The sequence below is a fragment of the Cavia porcellus genome, unplaced genomic scaffold (assembly GCF_034190915.1).
Source record: "Cavia porcellus strain 051 isolate PalLab524CR breed Dunkin Hartley unplaced genomic scaffold, mCavPor4.1 scaffold_20, whole genome shotgun sequence".
Classification (NCBI taxonomy): Eukaryota; Metazoa; Chordata; class Mammalia; order Rodentia; family Caviidae; genus Cavia; species Cavia porcellus.
The window spans coordinates 47,034,405-47,055,564 of NW_026947503.1; the positions used below are offsets into that span (position 1 = coordinate 47,034,405).

The 21,160-nt window shown below is 37.6% G+C and overlaps 1 protein-coding gene across 2 annotated transcripts in view; it reads right to left on the minus strand.

The window, feature by feature from the left end:
* The window catches only part of Mapre2 (microtubule associated protein RP/EB family member 2), a 163,449-nt gene that overhangs the window by 125,032 nt on the left and 17,257 nt on the right, over positions 1-21,160 (minus strand). For both annotated transcript variants that reach the window (XM_005005550.4, XM_063231774.1), the window contains exon 2: positions 10,258-10,319. Coding sequence is in view for 1 of the 2 variants with exons in the window: in XM_063231774.1 (XP_063087844.1) it covers positions 10,258-10,319 (62 nt within the window). In the remaining variant the exon portion in view is untranslated. The remainder of the gene's footprint in view (positions 1-10,257; positions 10,320-21,160) is intronic.

Genomic DNA, 21,160 nt, shown 5'->3' on the forward strand with positions numbered 1-21,160 from the left:
TGTTCATGAGAAAAAATGAATTTAAAAAGGAAAATACAAAATGTGCATAAAGTCTGGTAACAATGGTGTAAAATTATATGAAAAAGGATGAGAAGGAAAAAGAAAAAAGTAAAATAGCTTATAAAATAACAGGCACACAGGACAACAGTTCTAGAAATCCATGTACAAGAGGACTAAAGCAAATAGAACTGTCCTGATGAGGGGACTTGTGCTAAATGGTAGATTCTCACTGCTCTTGTCATGAAAACAAAACCAAATAAATGGCTGAGAAGATAGATATGCCTGTTTGTTTCACTACAGTAACCTTTTTACTATCTTATGTATGTTACAACATCATGTGCATACCTTAAACAGAATAAAATGTATTTTTAAAAATAAAAAAGATCAAAACTATTTGGTAGGGCATGATTATAAATTATATGCTTTTCATGGTTTTTACATTATTTTTAACAGTGAATATTTTAGAAATTCCATGGGAGCAGAAGAAAAGGTTGCACATGAAAGAGATGTTGGGAAGGCTGATAGGTTTAATTAAATGATTGTCGGTAATGTATTTATTATAAAATATAAGTATATATAAGTTCCAAGTCTTTTGAGATTTTTTTTTGCCAAGATAGGAATTACGATGTGAAATATGTTTTTGTTTCTTGAGAAATTTTAATCAAATAATTATATAATTTCTAGACATTAATGGTTGTGTTTCTAGACTGGATAACATAAAAAACAAGAACTAAGGGAAAGGAACAGGAATATATGTGTAACTCTGAGATAATCAGGATTAAAACACACACACACACACACACACACACACACACACACACACACAGAATGAAAGCTATTTACATTCCACTACTTGTACCCTCTCTCCAGTCTTAACCTGGAGGCCTTCTACCTTTTAGGTAGTTTCAGGAAGGTGAATCTAGCTAAGATCACTGCTTGTGGAAATAGCAAGATTTGAATTTATAACTGCTTCAGTTCTAATCTTGGCTGTACTGTGTAGTAAATTATGCATCTGAAACAAGAAGGTAGTAATCTGCCAGAAACTCGACTTCCTCATGTGTAAAAAGCATTAAAAGGTTTCATATAGGACATTATAAGGATTAATAAGATATGCAAAACTGCTAACCCAATACCTAGTACATAGCAGGCATCAAGTTTGTTCTCCCACATTTTTTCCTTCTGCACACAGCTCTCTGGTGTTCCAGTGTTCCACAGTGTAGGTCGAAAGGAAGGTGAATCCATCTTGGCTAAAAAGGTTATTTCCAGATCTGGTTCCCTTCCCTCTCCTACCCTCACACTGATAAGACTCCCTAGGCTATTATCAAATTGTAGACGGCAGGATCAGGTCAGACTTGTTTGACCATCCAGGATCAGAGTGAGCTTCCTGGAATGGCTCTATTTACTTGCTATATTCAAAATTTTAGTTCTGGCTTCTACAACTGCTAATATAGTAGCCATCTGCCACAGGTGGCTTACACTAAGTTAATTATAATTAATAAAATGTAAAATGCAAATCACACAATTTGATAACTACATTTGGTATTATCAGTGAGCACATGTGGCTACCAAATAAGATGGTACAGATAGAGGGTATCTAGCATCAGACAGTCCCATTCAATAGCTCTCTCTAAAACCTCTGGGCTGCAACCGGGGAAAATAAATGTCACATGGTAGTGACCATCATCTGGCATCATTAATTTTTATTATTCGTGTTCATTAATTTTTTTTATTTTTATGGACTCTCAGACCAGGAAAGTAAAGTTAGAAGGTAAAGTGGGGTGCAAGAGACAGTTCATGATTAGAGGCCTCAATCTATGCAACCAAACCAGGCATCAGCCTGCAAGACATCAATAGCATTCTTTCTACATACCACAGCCCACTTGTAAAGACAACTTGGTAAGATGTGTCAGTGTAGTAACTTCAGTAATATGTTCCCTAGCAAAAGTGATTATTACTTAACTAGATCCTGATAATTTATGCAAAAGGCAGATTTCAGGGGTATGCAATGTACCAGAGGTTTGCTAAGCAACCAGCAGGATTATTTCTTATGTGGAACACAGGAGTCACCTCTGATCAGCAGTACCTGTGACAAGCAATATAAGTTTATGATGAGGGATGTGATCCCATCATAATACTCATAAACTGTTCAAAAGTTTTTAAGCCTGGTTGGCAATAATCTATGCAGTCAACTGAGGACTCAGAGGAGTTAGTTACAAATCTAGCACAAAACTAACCTTATTATAACTCTTATAATAACCTTATTATAACCAATTAGCAACTTATAACCCAGACATTTGACTCTGTTAACATTTTAGAGAGGAAGAATGATATGATAGGCTACTTAAAAACAAATAAATTACTATGATCAATTTCCACATTTTCTTGAAAAGGTGAATGTGCCTCTCATGGATCACCAAGCTCCCTGGAGTAAAAAACGGTCAGCTGTCTAGAAGATCAGCACAAATATGCATTCATGACCTCAGAGCCCAGCGAGGGTCTTCCAGACCATCCTCCCATTTCCTTGGGCTCTGCTCTGTCATTATTCATCAACCAGGCATTTCAATGCTTTTCAGTTTCCTTTTATCCTGAACTTACTGCCCTCTCCCTCAGCAGATGGTCTTCTTCTGACTTCATAGAAGCTAGCCAAGCCATTGGATCAAAACCTGTTTCCAGCCCCCACATGTACCGTGAGGCCAGCCACCCGGCTCGCTTCTTGCTTGTTCCAACGATGAGGTGCGCCCTCACCGCTGGCCTCCTGCCTTCTCGGAGATCCAGCCTAACTTTGCACCAGATGTTTACAGGCCCCTTCCATAGACTCCTCCCCAGAGGCGTTTGAATAGCGCCAGGATCTTCTGCCTTAAATCAGCGCTCTCCCACGCAGTAGCTCTTGCCATCAGGTATCTGAATGTGTCATCTAAACCAACCCTTTCTGCTCCTTGAGTCTGGCATCCACTCTGATCACCCGTTCTGATCACACCACTGAAATCCCCCACAGCTCCATTACTAACTACCTCTTTGTTGTTAAATCAATAGGCACTTTTAGTTATTATCTAACTTAACCTCTGTGGACCATTGGGGCTTATCAAACCTTTGTCATTTTGCAGTGCTATTTTTCCTGGGCTTCTATGATAACATACTGGATGATGACCTTTCTTCAGTTTCTTTCTTTCTTTTTTTTTTTTTTTTTTTTGTGGTACCGGGGTTCGAACTCACAACCTCAACCTTGCCAGGCAGGTGCTTATGTCACTCAGCTAAATCCCCAGGCCCCTTTCCTCTGTTTCTTGCTAATCTTTATCAACATCTGTCTGTCTCTCTCTTTCATAGATGTAGTAAAATACATATGATAAACATTTAGTATGCTGATCATTTTAATATATTTATTCTGAGGCATTAAGTACATTCACATTATGCAAACATCATCCTCACATATGTGCTGAACTTCTTTATTTTCCTAAACTTAAAATTCCATATCCATTAAGCATTAACTCTCCATTCTCCTCTTCCATTAGCCCCTGGCACCACAAATCTGACCACTCTGGGACCTCATGTAAGTAGAATACAAAATATTTGGTTTTTTTTTTTTTTTTTGACAGAGTACTAGCTTATTCACTTAGTATAGTGTTTCAATGTTCATTTATAGTAGAGTGTAGTGTAAGACCGAGTTTCCTTCCTTTTTAAGGCTGAATAACTTTCTGTTTTAGGTATGAACCTCATTTTGTTTATCTACTCATCTGTCTGTGGCCAATGGGACTGTTTCCACCTTTGGGTAATTGTGAATAAGGCTGCCATGAATGAGTCCACTGTCTTTATTTACCTTTTAAGTACTGACGATCTTCAAAGTTCTACTCTAGATCCCTTTTTCTCATTTTATACTCTCTCGGACAATTTTACATATACTTGTAACTTTCTACTTACATATTAGAGACTCCGAAAACTGTATTTCATTTCTCTTTTGGGGTTCAGATTCTAACCCCTATTCCACCTTCTTGGCTAACACTTGTACCTCAAACTCAACACTTGCATTACTGAGCTGGTTCTTTCTCTCACACTTACAAGTGGAATAACTTCCACTTATTCATGCAAGACACCAGCACCAGCCTCTGCCCACTACAACCTGGCCGTGGATGGAGCTCCTGGGGTCCCACTGAACCCCTCGTCTCCAGAGGACCACTTTTCATGTTGGCATCCCCAATGGTGTCTTCCCAAGAAAGACTCCTCTCCCTTCTCTCTTCTTGATAAAACAAAGCAGCTCGGTATTCCCTATTTCCCTTACTTTTCTTTTCATCAATGGAACAGTGCTTACCACAGCAACACCTGACACATTCTTGAATTCATTAACCAGTGTCTTCTTCCTTACACAGTCCTGTCCATTTCATCACCTAAATTGTACTCAAACAAATCTACCTCCCTGTGTCCCACCTGCCACCACCACAGCTAGATGTTCATTTGTTTTTACCTGGTCTACTCATAATCTTGTCTCTTCTTCCTGACCTGTTTTTCACAGAGCTGCCAGAGTGACCATTCCAAGGTACAAGCTGGTGTTTTAAACTTGTCTGTTTAAGCCATTTCACGTAAATTCCCTTTTCCTGCCGTTCTTTCACCCTCAAGGCCTACTTAGCGCCTGTCTTCCTCAGGCCTCAGACTAGCGATCATTGAACCTGGAAGCTTTAGGCCCAGTTCTGACCTCCTTGTACCAGCTCGGGTTTTGCGGTCCCAGCTAAGAGCTCCTGCATGTCTGGCACATTGCCCATCCCAGCACTTCACAGCCTGCGACAGAAGCACGCTGCTTGTGGGCTGGAAACCTGAGTAGACCCAAATGTCTCTTCTGCCCCCTACACAGTGACGGAGCCATGCGGATAACTTCATTAACATTTAACACACAATTCTTTCTAAAATATGGAAACGTTTTAAACATCCAGAAATGTAAAATAGATCGCGTAACAGCACAACATCCATTCACACTCATCAGCTACATTCAGCAGTGGTCCATGTTGAGCCATATTTTCTTTACCTCATCATCCATCTTGCTCTATTTATTTGACAAATCACTTTAAAGTAAACCACACATAAATGAGTTCTTCAGTCTTGCCAACATATCCACAGAACACATAAAATAAGCTACTGAAGAAGAAGAAGAGAAAGAGGAGCCATGGACAAAACCCTCTGAGTCCACGCAGGCAGAGTTAAGCTAAATTCAGAAACAGCACACTAAACTCTGCACTGGAGTTTCATAAATGGACTCTCATTCCAACATTTACTTCACATGAACCTTGTCAAGTAACCTGACTAATAACAAGGGTAGCTCTGGGAGGGACGGAAAGTATTTTCTGAGTGTCGATGATGTACTAACATTCATGTTAGCACTAGTGAATCTCACCAAGTCTAGTAGGATGTATTATGTCTGTCTATCTGTCTGTCTCTCTTTTTGAGACAAGGTCTTACTATGTAGTTCAGGCTGTCTCTGAACTCACTATGCAGCCCAGGTGGACCTCAAACATCTCACTGTGATCCTCCTGCTTCAGCCTTCCAAGTGTTGGGCCTCCAGGTGTGTTCCACTGTGCCAGGATATATGGCTATTTTAAAGAGAAACTGGGGTTCAAGCTATTTGTCTAGATTCTGAGGGAGATAAGTAGCTGAAAAATGTGTTCCAAGTTTTCCTCTTTTCTTCTCCTCTGTTCATTACTTTCTAAATTAAACATTTAGGTAGAATTTTAATCTAAAAATGTCTGCTGTAGTACAAGGTGGGTACCAGATATTACAGTTTAAGTTTATTCTCTCTCCTTCTTTTTATTACCTGTATGGTACAGATGAGGCAGAGAAAAATTAAAGCAGTGAACACAGAACAATGAGAATCAGAATCTGAAAGTTCTGGTACTGTGATTCCTGTCACCAGCTGTCTGAACCTAGGCAAGTCACTCAACTCTCCCCCACAAGAACGCTCATCTATAAAATGAGCAAGCTGGGTAAGATTATCCAGCTGTTCGTAATTTCTTCCAGATGCTGAGAAAAAAGAAAAAAACACAAATGCAACTATAATTCTTAGAAATTTGCTTCAGTCATTGGCTAGTGTGGGCCAGGATGTGGGTCTTGCTGATGCCAGACTGAGGCGCTGGAGCCTTGGTAAGGAGCTCACCACTGGGGATTCCAGTCTAATGGTGACCACCTTAACTTAGAGATGTTGGTCACTATAGCTACAATGGCCTTCAAATTTCCAGAAGCAGATCTCTGACTTAGTAACTGATGACATAAGACTGTCCCAAAGAAGGAGCCATCAAAAACATTAATTCCAAAGAAAATACATCACTCCAAGCCCCACGAATCATCTGATAGAATGCTGTCCTAATTGTCACACTAACAGTTATTTTTTAAAGGCTCTCTGCTCCACTAGACAGTATGTGCTGAGAGCTTTGTCTTGTTCACCTTTATATTCCTGCCTGTAAGCACAGAACTTGTCAAACAGGTGGCAATCAGTAAATGCTTATGCAGTGAATGGTATACATCACCATTCCTGAGTATCCAAAACCAATTATCTTCGTGGTTCAGTTCAGATGCCAATTTTATCTGCCTCTCTCCAAGCTTCCATAATATTTTAACTATTTTTCCTATGGTACAATTCATTTCCTATATTTTTTATAAGTCCTTCATGAATATAGCTTAGCATCCCCATAGTCAAACTGAGACAGAAGTCATCTTTTGCTAACCACTGAAACCATACAATACTTAGATTACAGTAGGTGCACAATAAATGCGGATTGAATACATCATTTGTGTCTGTATATACATATACATTCCAAAACAACTAGCACATGGCATTACTGATAGACACTAAATAAATTAAATTTTTTTCTGATTAAGTTGTAGTGAAACTACTACTCTCAAGCCAAATGCCTGTAGATCATTCCTTTTGGGAAAAATACTCCTTCTAGGAAAATTAGATTAAAATTCATGTAAATGGTCTTTGAATAAGAATTGTATTTCTGGTATTTTTGTAATTAGCAAACAGGTGAACTGGCAACAAATCAAACCAAACAACTCAAACAATATCAAAAGCCTACATAATAACTTGAAGTGTGAGAAAGCAAACCCTACCTGGGAACCAGTGCCATGTGCCTGCCAGCTACTGCAGGAGTGGGGACAGCCAGACTCCAGCCCCTTCTGGTGTGCAGGCTGACAAACAAGAAGTACCAACCCACCAATCCCTCCACTCCCCCGACCCCTGTAAGTGGCCAGCCGATCCGAGAAACACAGGCTGTGATGAGAGCTATCAAGGTGAAATACAATTGGATCCTGTGGTGCTTGGGTGTTTCACTGACCTTGCAGGTCTGATCATCTATTCAGAGGATAGCAGTCTGCAGTGTGGCATCTAAGAGGAGTCTCCTTCAGAGGGTGGTAGCCATTGTTGATTCCCTATTGTCTTGTTTTGAAGTCCTATATCATTTTCTTTGTTTTGTTGGGTTTTATTCTCTTTTGTTTAGTGTTAAATCCAATGGCAGGAGCAGCTATTTCAAAGATAGCAAGACATATTATGGTAGCCATTTTGAATTTACTATTGTTTTGTTTTGAAGTCTTTAGTCTATTCATTGTTTCGATTTTATTGTTTCTATTCTGTTCTGTTTGATTTTTGCTATGTCCAAAGGTTATTATTAATAAATCTGCAGTTATTCTGGAGACAACAAAAGGCATTATAGTAACTATTGTTGAGTTCATAATGCTTTGTCCTATACCTATACCACTTACACTGGTTTGTTTCAATAAGTTTTATTGTTTTATTTTCCTTGGTTTTATTCTCTTTAAAATTGTAGTGAAAAATTGAAAAGTAGTGAGAATTAAAGTATGTCAGGTATGATACACTGATATAAAATTATTCTACTATTCCAATGATTATTTCCAGATGATTCAGGAAAGTGAAGATGCTTGTCAATAATGCTAAGCAATATACAAAGTTCACATGCATTGTCATATTCACTGAGTACAAACAGGGAAACTTATGTGAAAAATAAATGTTAAAAAAAAGTTATTTGCTATTATGTACTCCCCTCCCAAGTTTGCTATATTATTTTTTAGATAAAAATTTTGCTATAGTTTTCCTTAATATGATTATATTTCTGATAGACCATTGTGTATTGAGGACCAAAGCATAAAATTAAATTGCCTACCAAATAGTTATTGTTTCAGTGTTTAACTCAATACTCAAGTGACAGCCAAATGTCATGAAACATAAAGTACATGCATATTATATATGGTGCAGCAACAGATTTGGATGAGAAGCAAGCAGCTCCAACAAAGGAATCTCTTTTTTTTTTTTTTTGTGGTACCAGGGATCAAACTCACAACCTTGAGCTTGCCAGGAAGATGCTTATGCCACTGAGCTAAATCCCCAGCCCTAAATGAATCTCAGCAAGCACATAATTGGTGATGAGATTATCCACCAGGAAAACTATCAACACAATGTAAGCATTCCTGCTCCAAACATCCAAAATCTGAAAAGCTCCAAAATGTGTGCACTTCTATGACTCTATAAATGGAAAACTCCAAACCTGACATCATATGATGGGTCACAATCAAACTGCAGGTACACTAAAAATGTTTTATTGTTTGCTTCAGGGAAGGTATATATGGTGAACATGAAAGTTTTTATTTAGACTTGGGTGCTATCCCCACAATACCTTACTATACATGCAAATACTCAAAAATTTGAAAAAAAATCCAAAATGCCTTTGGTCCAAGCATTTCAAACAAGGAGCACCCCAAATGTACTAGTTTCTGAGAGTGTCAAAACAGCAAGCTGTACCCTAGAAGGGACTGTAGAGAAAAGAGAAGTGTCAATAACAAGTCTCTTTACGTCTCTCCACTGTCTTGTGCCCCTTATCACTGATTATCAGACAGCTATCTACAAATAGGCCTGTGACTCAGTGTCTTTTTTGCAAATAATGTTCACTGAGCACAGTCATTTATACAACACATGCATTTTGTATAACCCATCTTATTGGACCCACCCATTTATATCTTGTCTGTGGCTGTTTTTGCAGTTGAATAGTGATAACAGAAGCTGTTTGAATGCAAGGCAGAAAATATTTACTATTTAGTCTTTAGCATTTGTCCTGTAGACCAAGATATAAGGAGATTTATAACAAGGCACCTATTTAGACTACAATGAACTACCTTTTTTCCATTACTTTTTCTTCAAATATGCTAATCACTTTCATTACAGAAAAGAGAAAGTGTTTACTCATTCTATTTACATAACCCTTAATTATTACAAGTAGATATAAATAAAGAGTTTTGTGCCAACAAATTTCTCTCGGTTGAATGATAATGATAGGCCATTCCTTTAGCAGCTATTTTGTTTTAGATCTCTTTTCTCAAGTAAGATACTTAACAATAACCACCACCACGCATAGCATTTCTCACAACTGGACACCAAAGAAGTACATTATCCATGGATTTGAGCCTTTAATACTTGCTAATACTAAAAGAGGATTCTAATTGCAGTGTTTTATAATTTAAAATAGAAGAGGAAGCAACACTTATATACCAAACATCATCTTCTTTAAATTAAAAATAAAGTAGTATCATAGAAGAAATAAAACAAAAGCTATTTCGAGCTCCTCTGACTCTGAGAAATTAGGACATTATGCTTCAAGAGACTGCTGTCCGTGACTAGTAAGAGCTCACAGCTTGGAAATCTCTCTGAATGGCTTTCCGCATATTGCCATCTGGTGGACATTTTGTTAATTGTTCCTCTGTTCTAAGGCGCTCCTAGTGGTGAGCCTTGAAGGCATTATTAGACTGGGGGGGGGGGGCGGTCGGGGACATAATTGAAGGTCATTTGTGTCTCCAAGAAAAACTTCAAACTGAAAAAAAGAAGGGTTTCTGGGTCTTTAGTTACCACCACCAAATATTCTCATTCTCTCAGCCAAGTGGCTACCTTTAAAAAAAATACCAAGTAAAAATCATTTGTTCATGAATAATTATAAATGTTAGGAGGTCATTTTGACCATATCTTGACATTTTCCCCTCCACTTATCACTAATAAGATCTCTAAAACTAAACTTTAATTGGCCTGACCATTTTTAGAGGAATTGCTAAAAGCAGTTAATTAGCCCTTAGTACACTTGAGAAGCAGACTATAGTTTGAAAAACTAACATTTTAATAGAGCACATTTGTTCAAATATTGGTTTTAATTGAATAATGGAACTCTGAGAATAAATTTCTCTCAAAGCAGTAGTACAAAGTAACTGGAATTTCAGCATTACCTTGAGCATCCAGGCGCACTCCCTGGTTGTCGAAGTGAATGCTTCCTCTGGGAAGTGGGGCCCTGGGAAGGTAAAAATGCAAGAAAAAAAAAAAAAAGACAAAGCATTTAATATGATGAAAACATAAAATCAGAGTTATAATTTATTTATACTACTGGATGACCAGTGATGGAAAAAGAGTAAAGAAAAAAAATACACCCAAAATATTAAAAATCAATTGTTTTTACTATTGGAAAGTGATTAAGTTTCTAGTTAGGTTCTCAATTTATATTATTATGTCAATTCTTAGGTTGATTTACTAAAGCTTGTGAAAATTTAGTATAATGCCAGTCTTTTTTGTTTTTTTTTTTTAATCTGTACCAGGGATCACGACTGCCTGCTTGCAAGGCAGGTGCTTATGCCACTGAGCTAAATCCCCAGCCCCTATAATGCCAGTCTTATGTAAAAACCCACATTTTAATTTTCTAAATCCCTTATAAGGTGATGAAAATCATGTGTTAACAGATAACTGAGCCTCTACGAGGGTATGAAACACCACCGTCAATTAGACTTCCCAAATTTGCAGGTTTTGTATCTAGTATTCAGTCCTGAAGGACTTGTAGGAAGATGGTGAATGTGAGCGGCAGACAAACAGCTCTCCGAGTTCTGCAATCCAGACACTGGAATGTACTAAAAAGAAGAAGAGAAAACAGAGGGAGGTAGAGCCCCAGGACCCTGCTAGGGTCTCAAGTGAGAATTAGAACTCGTGGAGACAGCAAAGGAAGGGATCACAGCTCAGAGGAGAAAGGCTACATATATGCTGCTTCTTCCCTGAGCACCAGCTGCTGGTGGTATGCAAGGGGTGGTTCGAACCTGCAGAGGCACAGTGACTACTGGTAACCCCAGAGGCCTTCACAGAGAAATGCACCAGTGGAATGGAGCAGTGGACACTGCAGATGGCAGCAGTTATAGGGTATTTGCATTCAGATGCCCCCCAGGAGAGGGCAATTGGCTGGTAGTCATTTCAGAAAGGAACCAACAGAAGTCAGAACTCAGAGAAGTTGCAGGTTTGATCCATCTAGCAGCTCCAGGTGTCAGGGTGAGGGATGACCAAGTTCAAGTTCTCAGGGAGCCAAATTCAAGCCTACAAGAGTCACTCAGAGTGTTGCCTGCTAAAAAACTTGGGTCCCGGCTTCATGGCCAGAAACCAGAAGCAGCATGAACATCAGTGGAACTAAAGGGCCAGGTCTGCTGGGATTATCCACCGCCATCATAATCCTACTGCTGGCTTGCTGGAATCTGTTGGGCCCCTCTGTAAATGTGTGAAAGCACAGCCACACCCTGAAGTGGATTTTCCCCCACTGCTTTTCTTCCTTTCTTTACTTTTTAAGTTTTTAGATTTTATTTCACTTTCTTCTTTGTTCTTATTTTTATATAAGTGAGAACACTGTTTCAATTTTTGTGTTGTTGTTTCTGTTTTTTTCTTCTTCCCCTCCTGTCTGCTTCACTAGTTGTCAAAGCTTGCAAAATATTCTTTGTCCGCCTGCCTGCCTTCTAACTCCTTTCTCTTCTATTTATTTGTTCACCTAACCCCTTTAAATTTCCTACCCTGAGGATAAAATTGTCAGAGTGAGGGTATATTTGCTGTATACAATTTTCTGGTTTGTTTTAGATTTGGTTATACAACTACAAATCCTGTTCATACAGTTAAAAGTGGCAAATTAATAGTTACCAGTTTGTTATTTTCTAGGGTGTGTTTGATGGTATTGTGTTATTAGTGATTGTACTACGTTAGCCACAGTGACGTAATTGTTCTAATCAGTGTTCTTCCACGTATGCCAAGACTGAGATTGTAAGAGAGTCATAATCAATACATGAAAACAAAACAAAAACAAACAAACAAATAAACAAACAAAATCCCCAATACTACAGGGCTATGCCAAAGAACTAGGGGTGAGGCCAAATAAGCAGCAACCTCTCAACCCCAATACACTGCAGATTTAAGATCTTGCAACAGACTCAAAACCCAAAAGCCAGCTACATCTGGAAGATATCTCTGAGTAGCAGTCATTTTCTATGGGTTCTCAACATTAGCAATATAGATACCTACCATAAAAAAAATTTATAAGCATCAATGCAGGAATTAAACTAAAAAAGTGAGAGAGAAAAGATATGGAAGCAAGATGCAACCCCACCCTACCAGCTCACCCCAGGCAAACTCAGCAGGCAACGGAGTAGAACAGTTTGAAAGCCTCCCACCTGGACTCTCTGAAAAGGCAATAGCAGAAGCACAAAGCAGATGAATGAGGCTCTAGAAAAAAATCAAATCAGAAATAACTTCACAGATAACTGCAGAGATGGTGACCAGAATGAAGGGCATGGTTAGTGAATCTAAGGAAGATACAGGTAAAAAACAAAAATAGAGAAACTTAGGAAAATGATGGAAAACATAAATGTCCAACATAGGAAAGATATGGAATCCATGAAACAGGTTCTGAAAGTATATACAGCAAAACAAATCAGTGTGAGAGCAGAATATCAGATCTAGAAGACAGGATTGTGGTTAGTGTTAATGAGAAAGAGATTGTTTAAAAACCGCAGGGGAAATCAATCCAACAGCTGCCAGATGATGCAAATAAACTAAACCAACCAACACACTGATTTGAGTCCATGAAAAAGCAGGAGATAGTGCAAATGACATAAAAAACCCCTATTTACAAAAGTAATGGCAGAAAATTTCCCAAGCACAGAAAAAGTACATGACACACAGATAATTGAGCACGTGGACTTCTATTTGCCATAATCAAATAAATTCTACTCCAAAACATATAATAGTCAGGATTTTGAAACTGCAACAAAAGAATGGAATATTAAAAGCTATTAGAGAAAAGTAACAGAAAAGCCCATCAGAATTACAGCAGACTTCTCAACACAAATCCTTAAATCAAGACGCCTTGGAGTGAAGTATTTCAAGCCATAAAAGAAAACAAACTTCAACCTTATCCCCCCCGCAAAGACTCAAATCCAAAAAATTAGGAATGAAAAGGTTAAAATCACAATGAATCCTGCATAAATCCACAAACTCATTAATACCTACTTCAAGAACCTATATTCTAATAATATGGAAAACACAGATATATATGAATTACCAAAGCTGAATCAAGAAGATATAAAATTCCAAATGAACCAATATCAGTCAATGAAATTGAAGATGTAATTAAAAACCTACCAGTAAAGGAAAGTCAAGGTCCTGAAGGATTCACTGCTGAATTCTACAAGGACTCTGGAGAAGACTGACTGTAGTTACTCCTGAAACTCTTTAATGAAACTGAAAGTAAAACAATGCTCCCAAACCCATTCCTGGAAGCGAGCATTACCTTGATACCAAAACCACAGAAAGATTAGACCAAAAAAGGTCAATCTCCCTAATAAACATATTTGCAAATTCCTCAATAAGACACTAACAAACAGAATACAGTAGATTTCAAGAAGATTATACACCATGACCAAGTAGGATTCATCCCAGGGATAAAGGGATGGTTCAACATATGCAAATCAATAAATGTTATACACCGTATCATAGAACCAAGGACAAAATTCACATGATCACTTCAATAGATGGAGGAAAAAGTATTTGACAAAGTCCAACACCCATTCATGATAAAAATCCTACAGAAAATTATAATAGACAGTTTTTGTCTCAATCTAGGAAAAGCCATCTATGACACATCAACTTCCAACATCATACACTGGTCAAAAACTATATATCATTCTAGAATTAGGAACAAGGCAGGGATGTCTATTATCACCACTTTTATTAGGCCAATCTATCAACTGGTTGATAAATTATAGACTTCTCTATTTCTGGAAACAACAGCCAGAGCAATTAGATAAAAGAAATAAAAGGAAATATTATAGGAAAAGAAGTTTAATTATCCTTATTTGCAAATGACATGATACTTTACATAGAAGACTCCAAAAACTCCACCAAAAGACTTTCAAATGTAATAATAAAGTTTAGTAGTGTACAAAAAAATCAATAGCATTCTTGTATACAAATAAACTCACTGAGTGAGAAATTAGATAAATAGCACCTTTCATAATGGCATGCTAAAAAATGAAATACTTAGGAATGAACCTAACAAAAGAAGTCAAATATCTTTACATTGAAAAGTATAGTACTACTCTGAAAAAGGAGATTTAAGAGGATATCGGAAAATGGAAAAATATCCCTTGTTCAGGGTGAGAAGAAGTGATAAAGTAAAACTGGCCATACTCTCAAAATTTTTACATAGACGATGCAAGCCTGATCAAAATACCAACAGCATACCTCTCAAAATTAAAGAAAAATAATCCTAAAATTCATTTGGAGCCAAAGGAGACTAGAATAGCAAAAACAATTCTGGACCACAAAGGTAAAGCAGGAAGCACCAAAGTCTCTGACTTGAAATTATACAGCAAAACTACAGTGATATAAATAGTACGGTACTAGATCACAAACAGACCAAGGGATCAGTGGAACAAATTGGAAGATACAGAAATAATTCAAAACATGCTCAGCCCCCTTATCTTAGACAGAGGGATCAAACACATTTAGTAGGAGAAAGATAGCTTCTATAATAAAAACTGATTTTTCCCATGCCAAAGACTAAAACTAGACCCACATCTATCACTAAGGACTAAGCTAAAATTGAAACGGATCAAAAATTTAAGTATTAAAACAGAAACATTAAATCTGCTGGAAAAGAGAATGGGGACACAGGTGTAGGCAAAGATTTATTAACAAAACCTCAATTGCACAGGAAATATCACCAAGAACAACTGGGACCTCATCTTATTAAAAAGCTTTTGCAAAGCAAGAGAATCCACCAAGAGACTGAAGAGACAAACTACTATGTTCTTCAGAGGACTACATCTAGAATATATAAAGAATGCAAAAAAGTTAAACCCCCAAATGTAAAGATTGAATCCTGGGCTGGAGATTTAGCTCAGCAGCATAAGCGCCTGCTTTGCAAGCAGGCAGTCGTGAGTTCGATCCCCGGTACCGATAAAAAAAAAAAAAAAAAAAAAAAAAAAAAAAAAAAAAAAAAAAGATTGAATCCTAAAATGAGCATCTGAAATGAATAAACACTTCTCAGATGAAAAAGTGGAAATGGTGAATAAATATATGAAAAAAAGCTCAACATCACTGGTCATTTGAGAGAAGCAAATCAAACAATGTTGAGTTTCCTTCTCATTCTGGAAAGAATGGCTATTATCACAAAATTAACCAGTAACAAATGTTGACATGGCTGTGGAGGAAAAGGAACCCCTTTCCACTATTGATGAGAGTGTAGACTGGTGCATCCTCTGAGAAAATCAGTTGGAGATTCCTCAAAAATGAAAACTATCTGACTCAGCTATTCTCCTTCTTTGTATCATCCTCAGAGTATTAAAGGCACCCTATCATAGCAATCTATGCACAGCTGTGTTTATAGTGGCACAGTTGGTAACAGCTAAATCTTGGAAACAATCCAAATTCCCATCAACCAATGAGAGGATAAAGAAGATGTGGGGTTTTTTTTAATATAATGGAATACTACTCTGCCATAAAAGAGGATAAACTTGAGGCATTTCCAGGTAAATAGATACACTTTGAGATCATACTCTTAAAAGAACTAAATTGGACACACATGTTCAAATATCACATTGTTTCTCTGGTGTGAGCAATTGAAGGTGTAAGTAAAGACCAAAATGTGTAATAGACATTGCAAATAAGAGAAAATGTTCAAATAGGAAGGGAAACTAGGGAGGGGTGAGGGGGAAAGGAAAGAAGGAAAAGAAAAAAATTAGAAAAGGAGGAAAAAATGGAAGCAAAGCTTTTGTAAATAAGGAAGAAAGAGGGGTTGAAGTGAGACGAGGGAATGTGGAAACAGAATCAAGGTTTATCATGTACAGGCACAAATCCCATATGATGAATGCCATTTTGCGTACCTAAAATGTACCAATAAAAACTAAACGTTAAATAGAGTTGCAGTCCCTCTCTACTAAGTTCCCAATTGTGAGGAATTTACAAATAACCAGCTTTTCTTTAAAATGCAGCTTTCTTTAAACCCTGCACCCTGAGTAAGCAGGTTAAAGAGCTGAGTTCCGACAGTCATTTGAAAGCCGCAGAGCTGCCGTGACAGCGGCACCCAGCGGTGGAGGACTCCTGCGCGCCGCTTAGCCGCAGTGCCGGGGCAGCCCTGGCTTCCTCCCCACCGCCCGCCCAGCCTGCGTCCTCCCGCCTGCTCTTCTCTTTCCCTCTTTTATTGGGCCCACCCTCACTCTACAGAGCTGGTTTCTCCCTTACTCTTCATTCTTACTTTTTGAAATAAACTTTGCCTCTGTTAGAAAGAAAGAAAAGAAAAGAAAGAAGGAAGGGAGGGAGAGAGGGAGGGCAGGAGGAAGGAAGGAGAACGGGGCTCCAGATCCAGGCACAGGTGACAACCATCAGGGCCCTCCTGGAGATCCAGGCGCTAGCTTCCTCCCGCTTTTTTCCAGATCCTTTTCTTCATCGGTGCACGTTCAGGAGGCCTGTCTCCTCTCCTTGCTTCCTGAATATTTTCCTAACTTATCTCAAAGAAAGAGTATAACTGTTCTAAGTTACGGTTTTCCTTGTCTCCGTTCTTCCTAGTTTTCTTCCTTCTGTCCTACCTCACCCACCCCTAGACTGTGACACAGAATTGGTAAGGGACACAGAAGGGCCAGGTGTTCGTGAGGATGGGGGCACTGACCCTTAAGTCTCACTCGCCAGACCCGAGGATACAAAGGAAGGTTGGTTTGGTTGTTTATGACCCATCATCTTTTGACAGTCAGAAAGAGGCAGGAACATTAAGTCTTTGACACTTAAGCTTCATTTTCTAACCATATTATAGAAGCAGGGACTAAGAATCACAAGTACTGCATTTGTAACTCAAAAAGCTGAAGTCAGACAAAATCAGGCAGCATTTGGCACGTGTGTGTATGTGTGTGTGTGTGAAGTTCAGGGATTAAGCTTTTTGTCTTTAATACTAATTTCTATTTATTTTGAGGTGTTTACCCAAATATAACAGGTGGAGTTTAAGAGCATTCCGACTCTTCCTTGTTTTCAATATGACATCTAATGTCCTTCAGTTTTAATTAGAACAACAGAATAAAGACACTAAATAAAGAAAAAAAAATAAAACAGCCTTAATGTAGTCAAAAAGTTTTGCCTGTCACAGGATAAGCATGATAAACAATGTCAGGATCAAACTCCAAAATGTACGCATAGCAAGAAGAAATTTCTTTTGTTTACATGATCTAGAACTGTTTTTTGTTTTCTTTCTTGAACATTTTCTAAGTTCTGGAGGCTAAGAAGTGAATGAGCTACAAGCTTCAAGAGACCAAAGCTGGGAGCCTGGCTGACTCGGTTCAGCCAGAGGCTGCTAAAAATGACCTGACATCTGTGCGTGAATAATCCTTCACCATTTCCCCAAAACCTCACATAACAAACTAGGCCTGACCCACCTTCAGCCTGAGCTCTCACCCAGGACATGGTGCTTCTCTTTTCTGTGATCATTTCAGAGATGTGCTTTTGATGCTTAGCTTAAAATCAAGTGTGTAAAAATAAAGTATCTGAAGCAGATCTAATACTATGTGATTAAAATGAGACAAAGTTCTAAAGATGCTCCTGGGAGGGGAATTTTTTTAAGGAAAGTGGAAGACATTTTATTCTCTTTTGGTAAGGGAAAGAGTTTTTTTTTTTAAAGCAAAAAATGGTAAACTCTGAAAGAATAAAACTAAAAATGACAGCTGAATTGTTAATGTTATAAAAGCTAGTTATTCTTAATCTAAAAGTCCCAAATCCAAAACGTTCTGAAAGCCAGCTTTTTGAGGGCTGATATGATGCTAAAGTGGAAAATGTCACAGCATGAACTTTTAATACAAAAAGCATTTTAAAATATAAAATAAGTTTGAAGTTTGTGGCGTAAGGTATGTATGAGGCATAAATGATTTAATCTTTAGACTTGGGTCCTATCTTTAAAATATCTTATTATATATATAAAAATATACCCAAAATATTTTAAGTCTCAAACATTTCTCTGACCCAAGCATATCAGAAAAGAGATATTCAACCTGTAGTGTTCAAGATCTCAGAAGTAATTTACATAACTTTGTTTTCTTTAAAATCATAAGATTTAATATCAATGGTTTCAATAACTGAACTCATGTTGACTCATTTTTTATTTCAGAAAATTTTCTTTATATATTTCATAGGTGAATTTACTTTTATGGATAGTTCATTATCTTTCCATAATTTAACAGATAACAGTCAGATTTTAAAAATATCAGTTTGCTATCCATGTTAGTTTCTATTTTTAAGTCTTTCAATCTTTCAAAAATTATAACTGAAAAGACAACAAAAATTTTTCGTTTATTTTCTTCTTCAGTAGTTATTACCGTGCACAGTATTGGTCACCAAACTAGGAATCAGAAGCTTATGGCTGCTAGTTTTATCTATAAAGCAGATTATAATAATCTTGTCTGCACACAATTGGTCTTTATGTTTCCTTACAACAGCCCATTACTAATTTCTCAGCAGCTGCAATGGATCAGTTTGGAGAAGAATGAAATGCTTTATGGGACAATTTATACTAATTATTTTATATGTTTTATCCAATTTAATTCTCAAAATCACATTATTACAAAAGAAGAAACTGAGTCTCAGTGCATTAGAGCATTTTGCCCATTATCATGCAGCTAGAAAGTGACATATCTTAACTGAGTCCCCGAGACTGCAGGATCTGCTCTCATTTGTCTGCAGCATACGACCTCAAAAGCTAGTCTTTTGGTGCAGATTAGAAACAGCTGGAGAAGTTTTGTTCCACTTGCATTCTAAGTCCAGGCTCTAGCTTTTCCATTTAGCTTTGGCCAGAGGGACCAGGGATTGGCCAGCAGTTTTTCTTGTGGTGTTGGCAGGAATAGAGCAAGGCCCACACATTACACAGAGATTAACTCATGGTTGTGGCGTAAAGCTAAGCTATGAACTTCAGGAACAAACAAAGAGAAAATCTTGGGAATCTAGAATCTAGTAAAGTGTTCTTACCCTTGACACCAAAAAGTCTATAAAAAGGAAAATTGATAAAACGGACTTCATTCAAATTAAAAAGTTTTGACTATGTGAAGTGGATAAGCAAATAGAAGATACAAGCAAGCATAAATTGTTTGCAAACCACTGCTCTGTGGAAGAACTATCATGTGGAATATAATTAAAAACTGTCAAAACTCAGCAGTAAAAAAATAATTCAGTTGGAAAACAGACAAAAGATTTAACTGAAGAAGATATATGCAGAGCAGATAAGCACATGAAATGCAATTCAACATTATTAGACATCAGGTAAATGAAAAACCACAGTAAGACCTCACTATACACCTACCAAAACATCTCAAATAAAAATAGTGACAATACAAAATGCTGGCAAGGATTCAATGAAAGTGGATCATTCATATGTTGCCTGTGGGGGCTATAAAAGGTAGGGCTATTATGAAAAACACTTTGGTAGTTTCTTTTAAAAATAAAATATGCAACTACTTCATGAATGGATTCATACCATTATTACAGGAGTGGGTTGCTGTGTGAGCCGGTTCCTGACAAAAGGGAAAGTTTAGTGTTTATTCTCTTCCCCTTCTTCCTGTCCTCCCTTTCTCCCTTCTTCCATGAGATGACACAGCTCAAAGGCCCTTGCCAGTTGCAGATCTTTTAATCTTAGACTCACCAACTTCCAGATCTGTAATAAATAAATCACTGTTCTATATAAATTACCCAGTCTTGGGCATTCTGTTGCAGCAGCACAAAACGACCTGTAAGACACTATGAAATACTACTCAGCTATAAGAAGACATCAACTATCGATATAAACAACAACCTGGATGAGCCTTTAGAGAATTATGCTGGCTGAAGAAAGTCAATTCTCACCAGTTATATACAATTCCATTTATCTGCTTCTCTGGAAATGATTTAACTATAGAAATGCTGCACATGATAAAACTATAGATTGTCAGTGCCTAAGGAGGGGTCAGGGCTGGAGGGAAATGATTATGGTTACAAACTTTGTACTATAGTTTTGTAAGATGTTACCATGTTGGTGGTGGTGATTGTGCTGGGATCTTGGATAAAAATACATAGGATGTCTTTATATTGTTTCTTAATACACATTAGTATATTGTATGATAATTTCAAAGTACCTTATCTTGAAAAATTTTAAGTAAGCGTTTGGACAGCAAGATACCTCATTTTTATTACATTTTTCAGAGAAAAGCAACAAAGTTTCAAGGCAGCGGACAAGACAGGGTCAGAAATTTGCTCCATTTTGGACAGTTCCAAGAAAAAATATCTCCCCCATAATCTCAGGATTCAGGAATCACCAGCAATTTCATGGCACTGTCCAACCTAGTTTACCTTAGCATTTTCTCTGGGATCCCTTTTTTTCTATGTTTACCTTCCCAATTGATCATTATGATCCAAAATATTAATACAAATGCACATATTCAAGACAGGAAGTGAGTTCTGGACCCCGATTTGGTCCATGCTTCATTTTTTTAAACTAATCTCTAATAATCTTGAGTTCATACCACTTAGGAATTTCCAAAATTTTCCAAAATGTCCGCATTTTATTTGCACACTAACAGAATTTTACCCTTTGTGTGGTTTTTTTTGTAGATGACAAAGCCAGCATTATTTTAAGCAGGATTGTACACTAAGTAAGGACCTAACCTTTGTCACTAACCCATAAAGAGTTTGCACAGTCTTCTGTCATGGTGCCTTGCATGCCTGCCATTTTGAGTACTAGGCAGCTTCTTAGAAATGAGCAGCCGGAAGTCAACTGCTTTTTCTGTCTTATTTGTTGGTTTTGTTTAATTTGAAAAGACCCAGTTTCTTCGC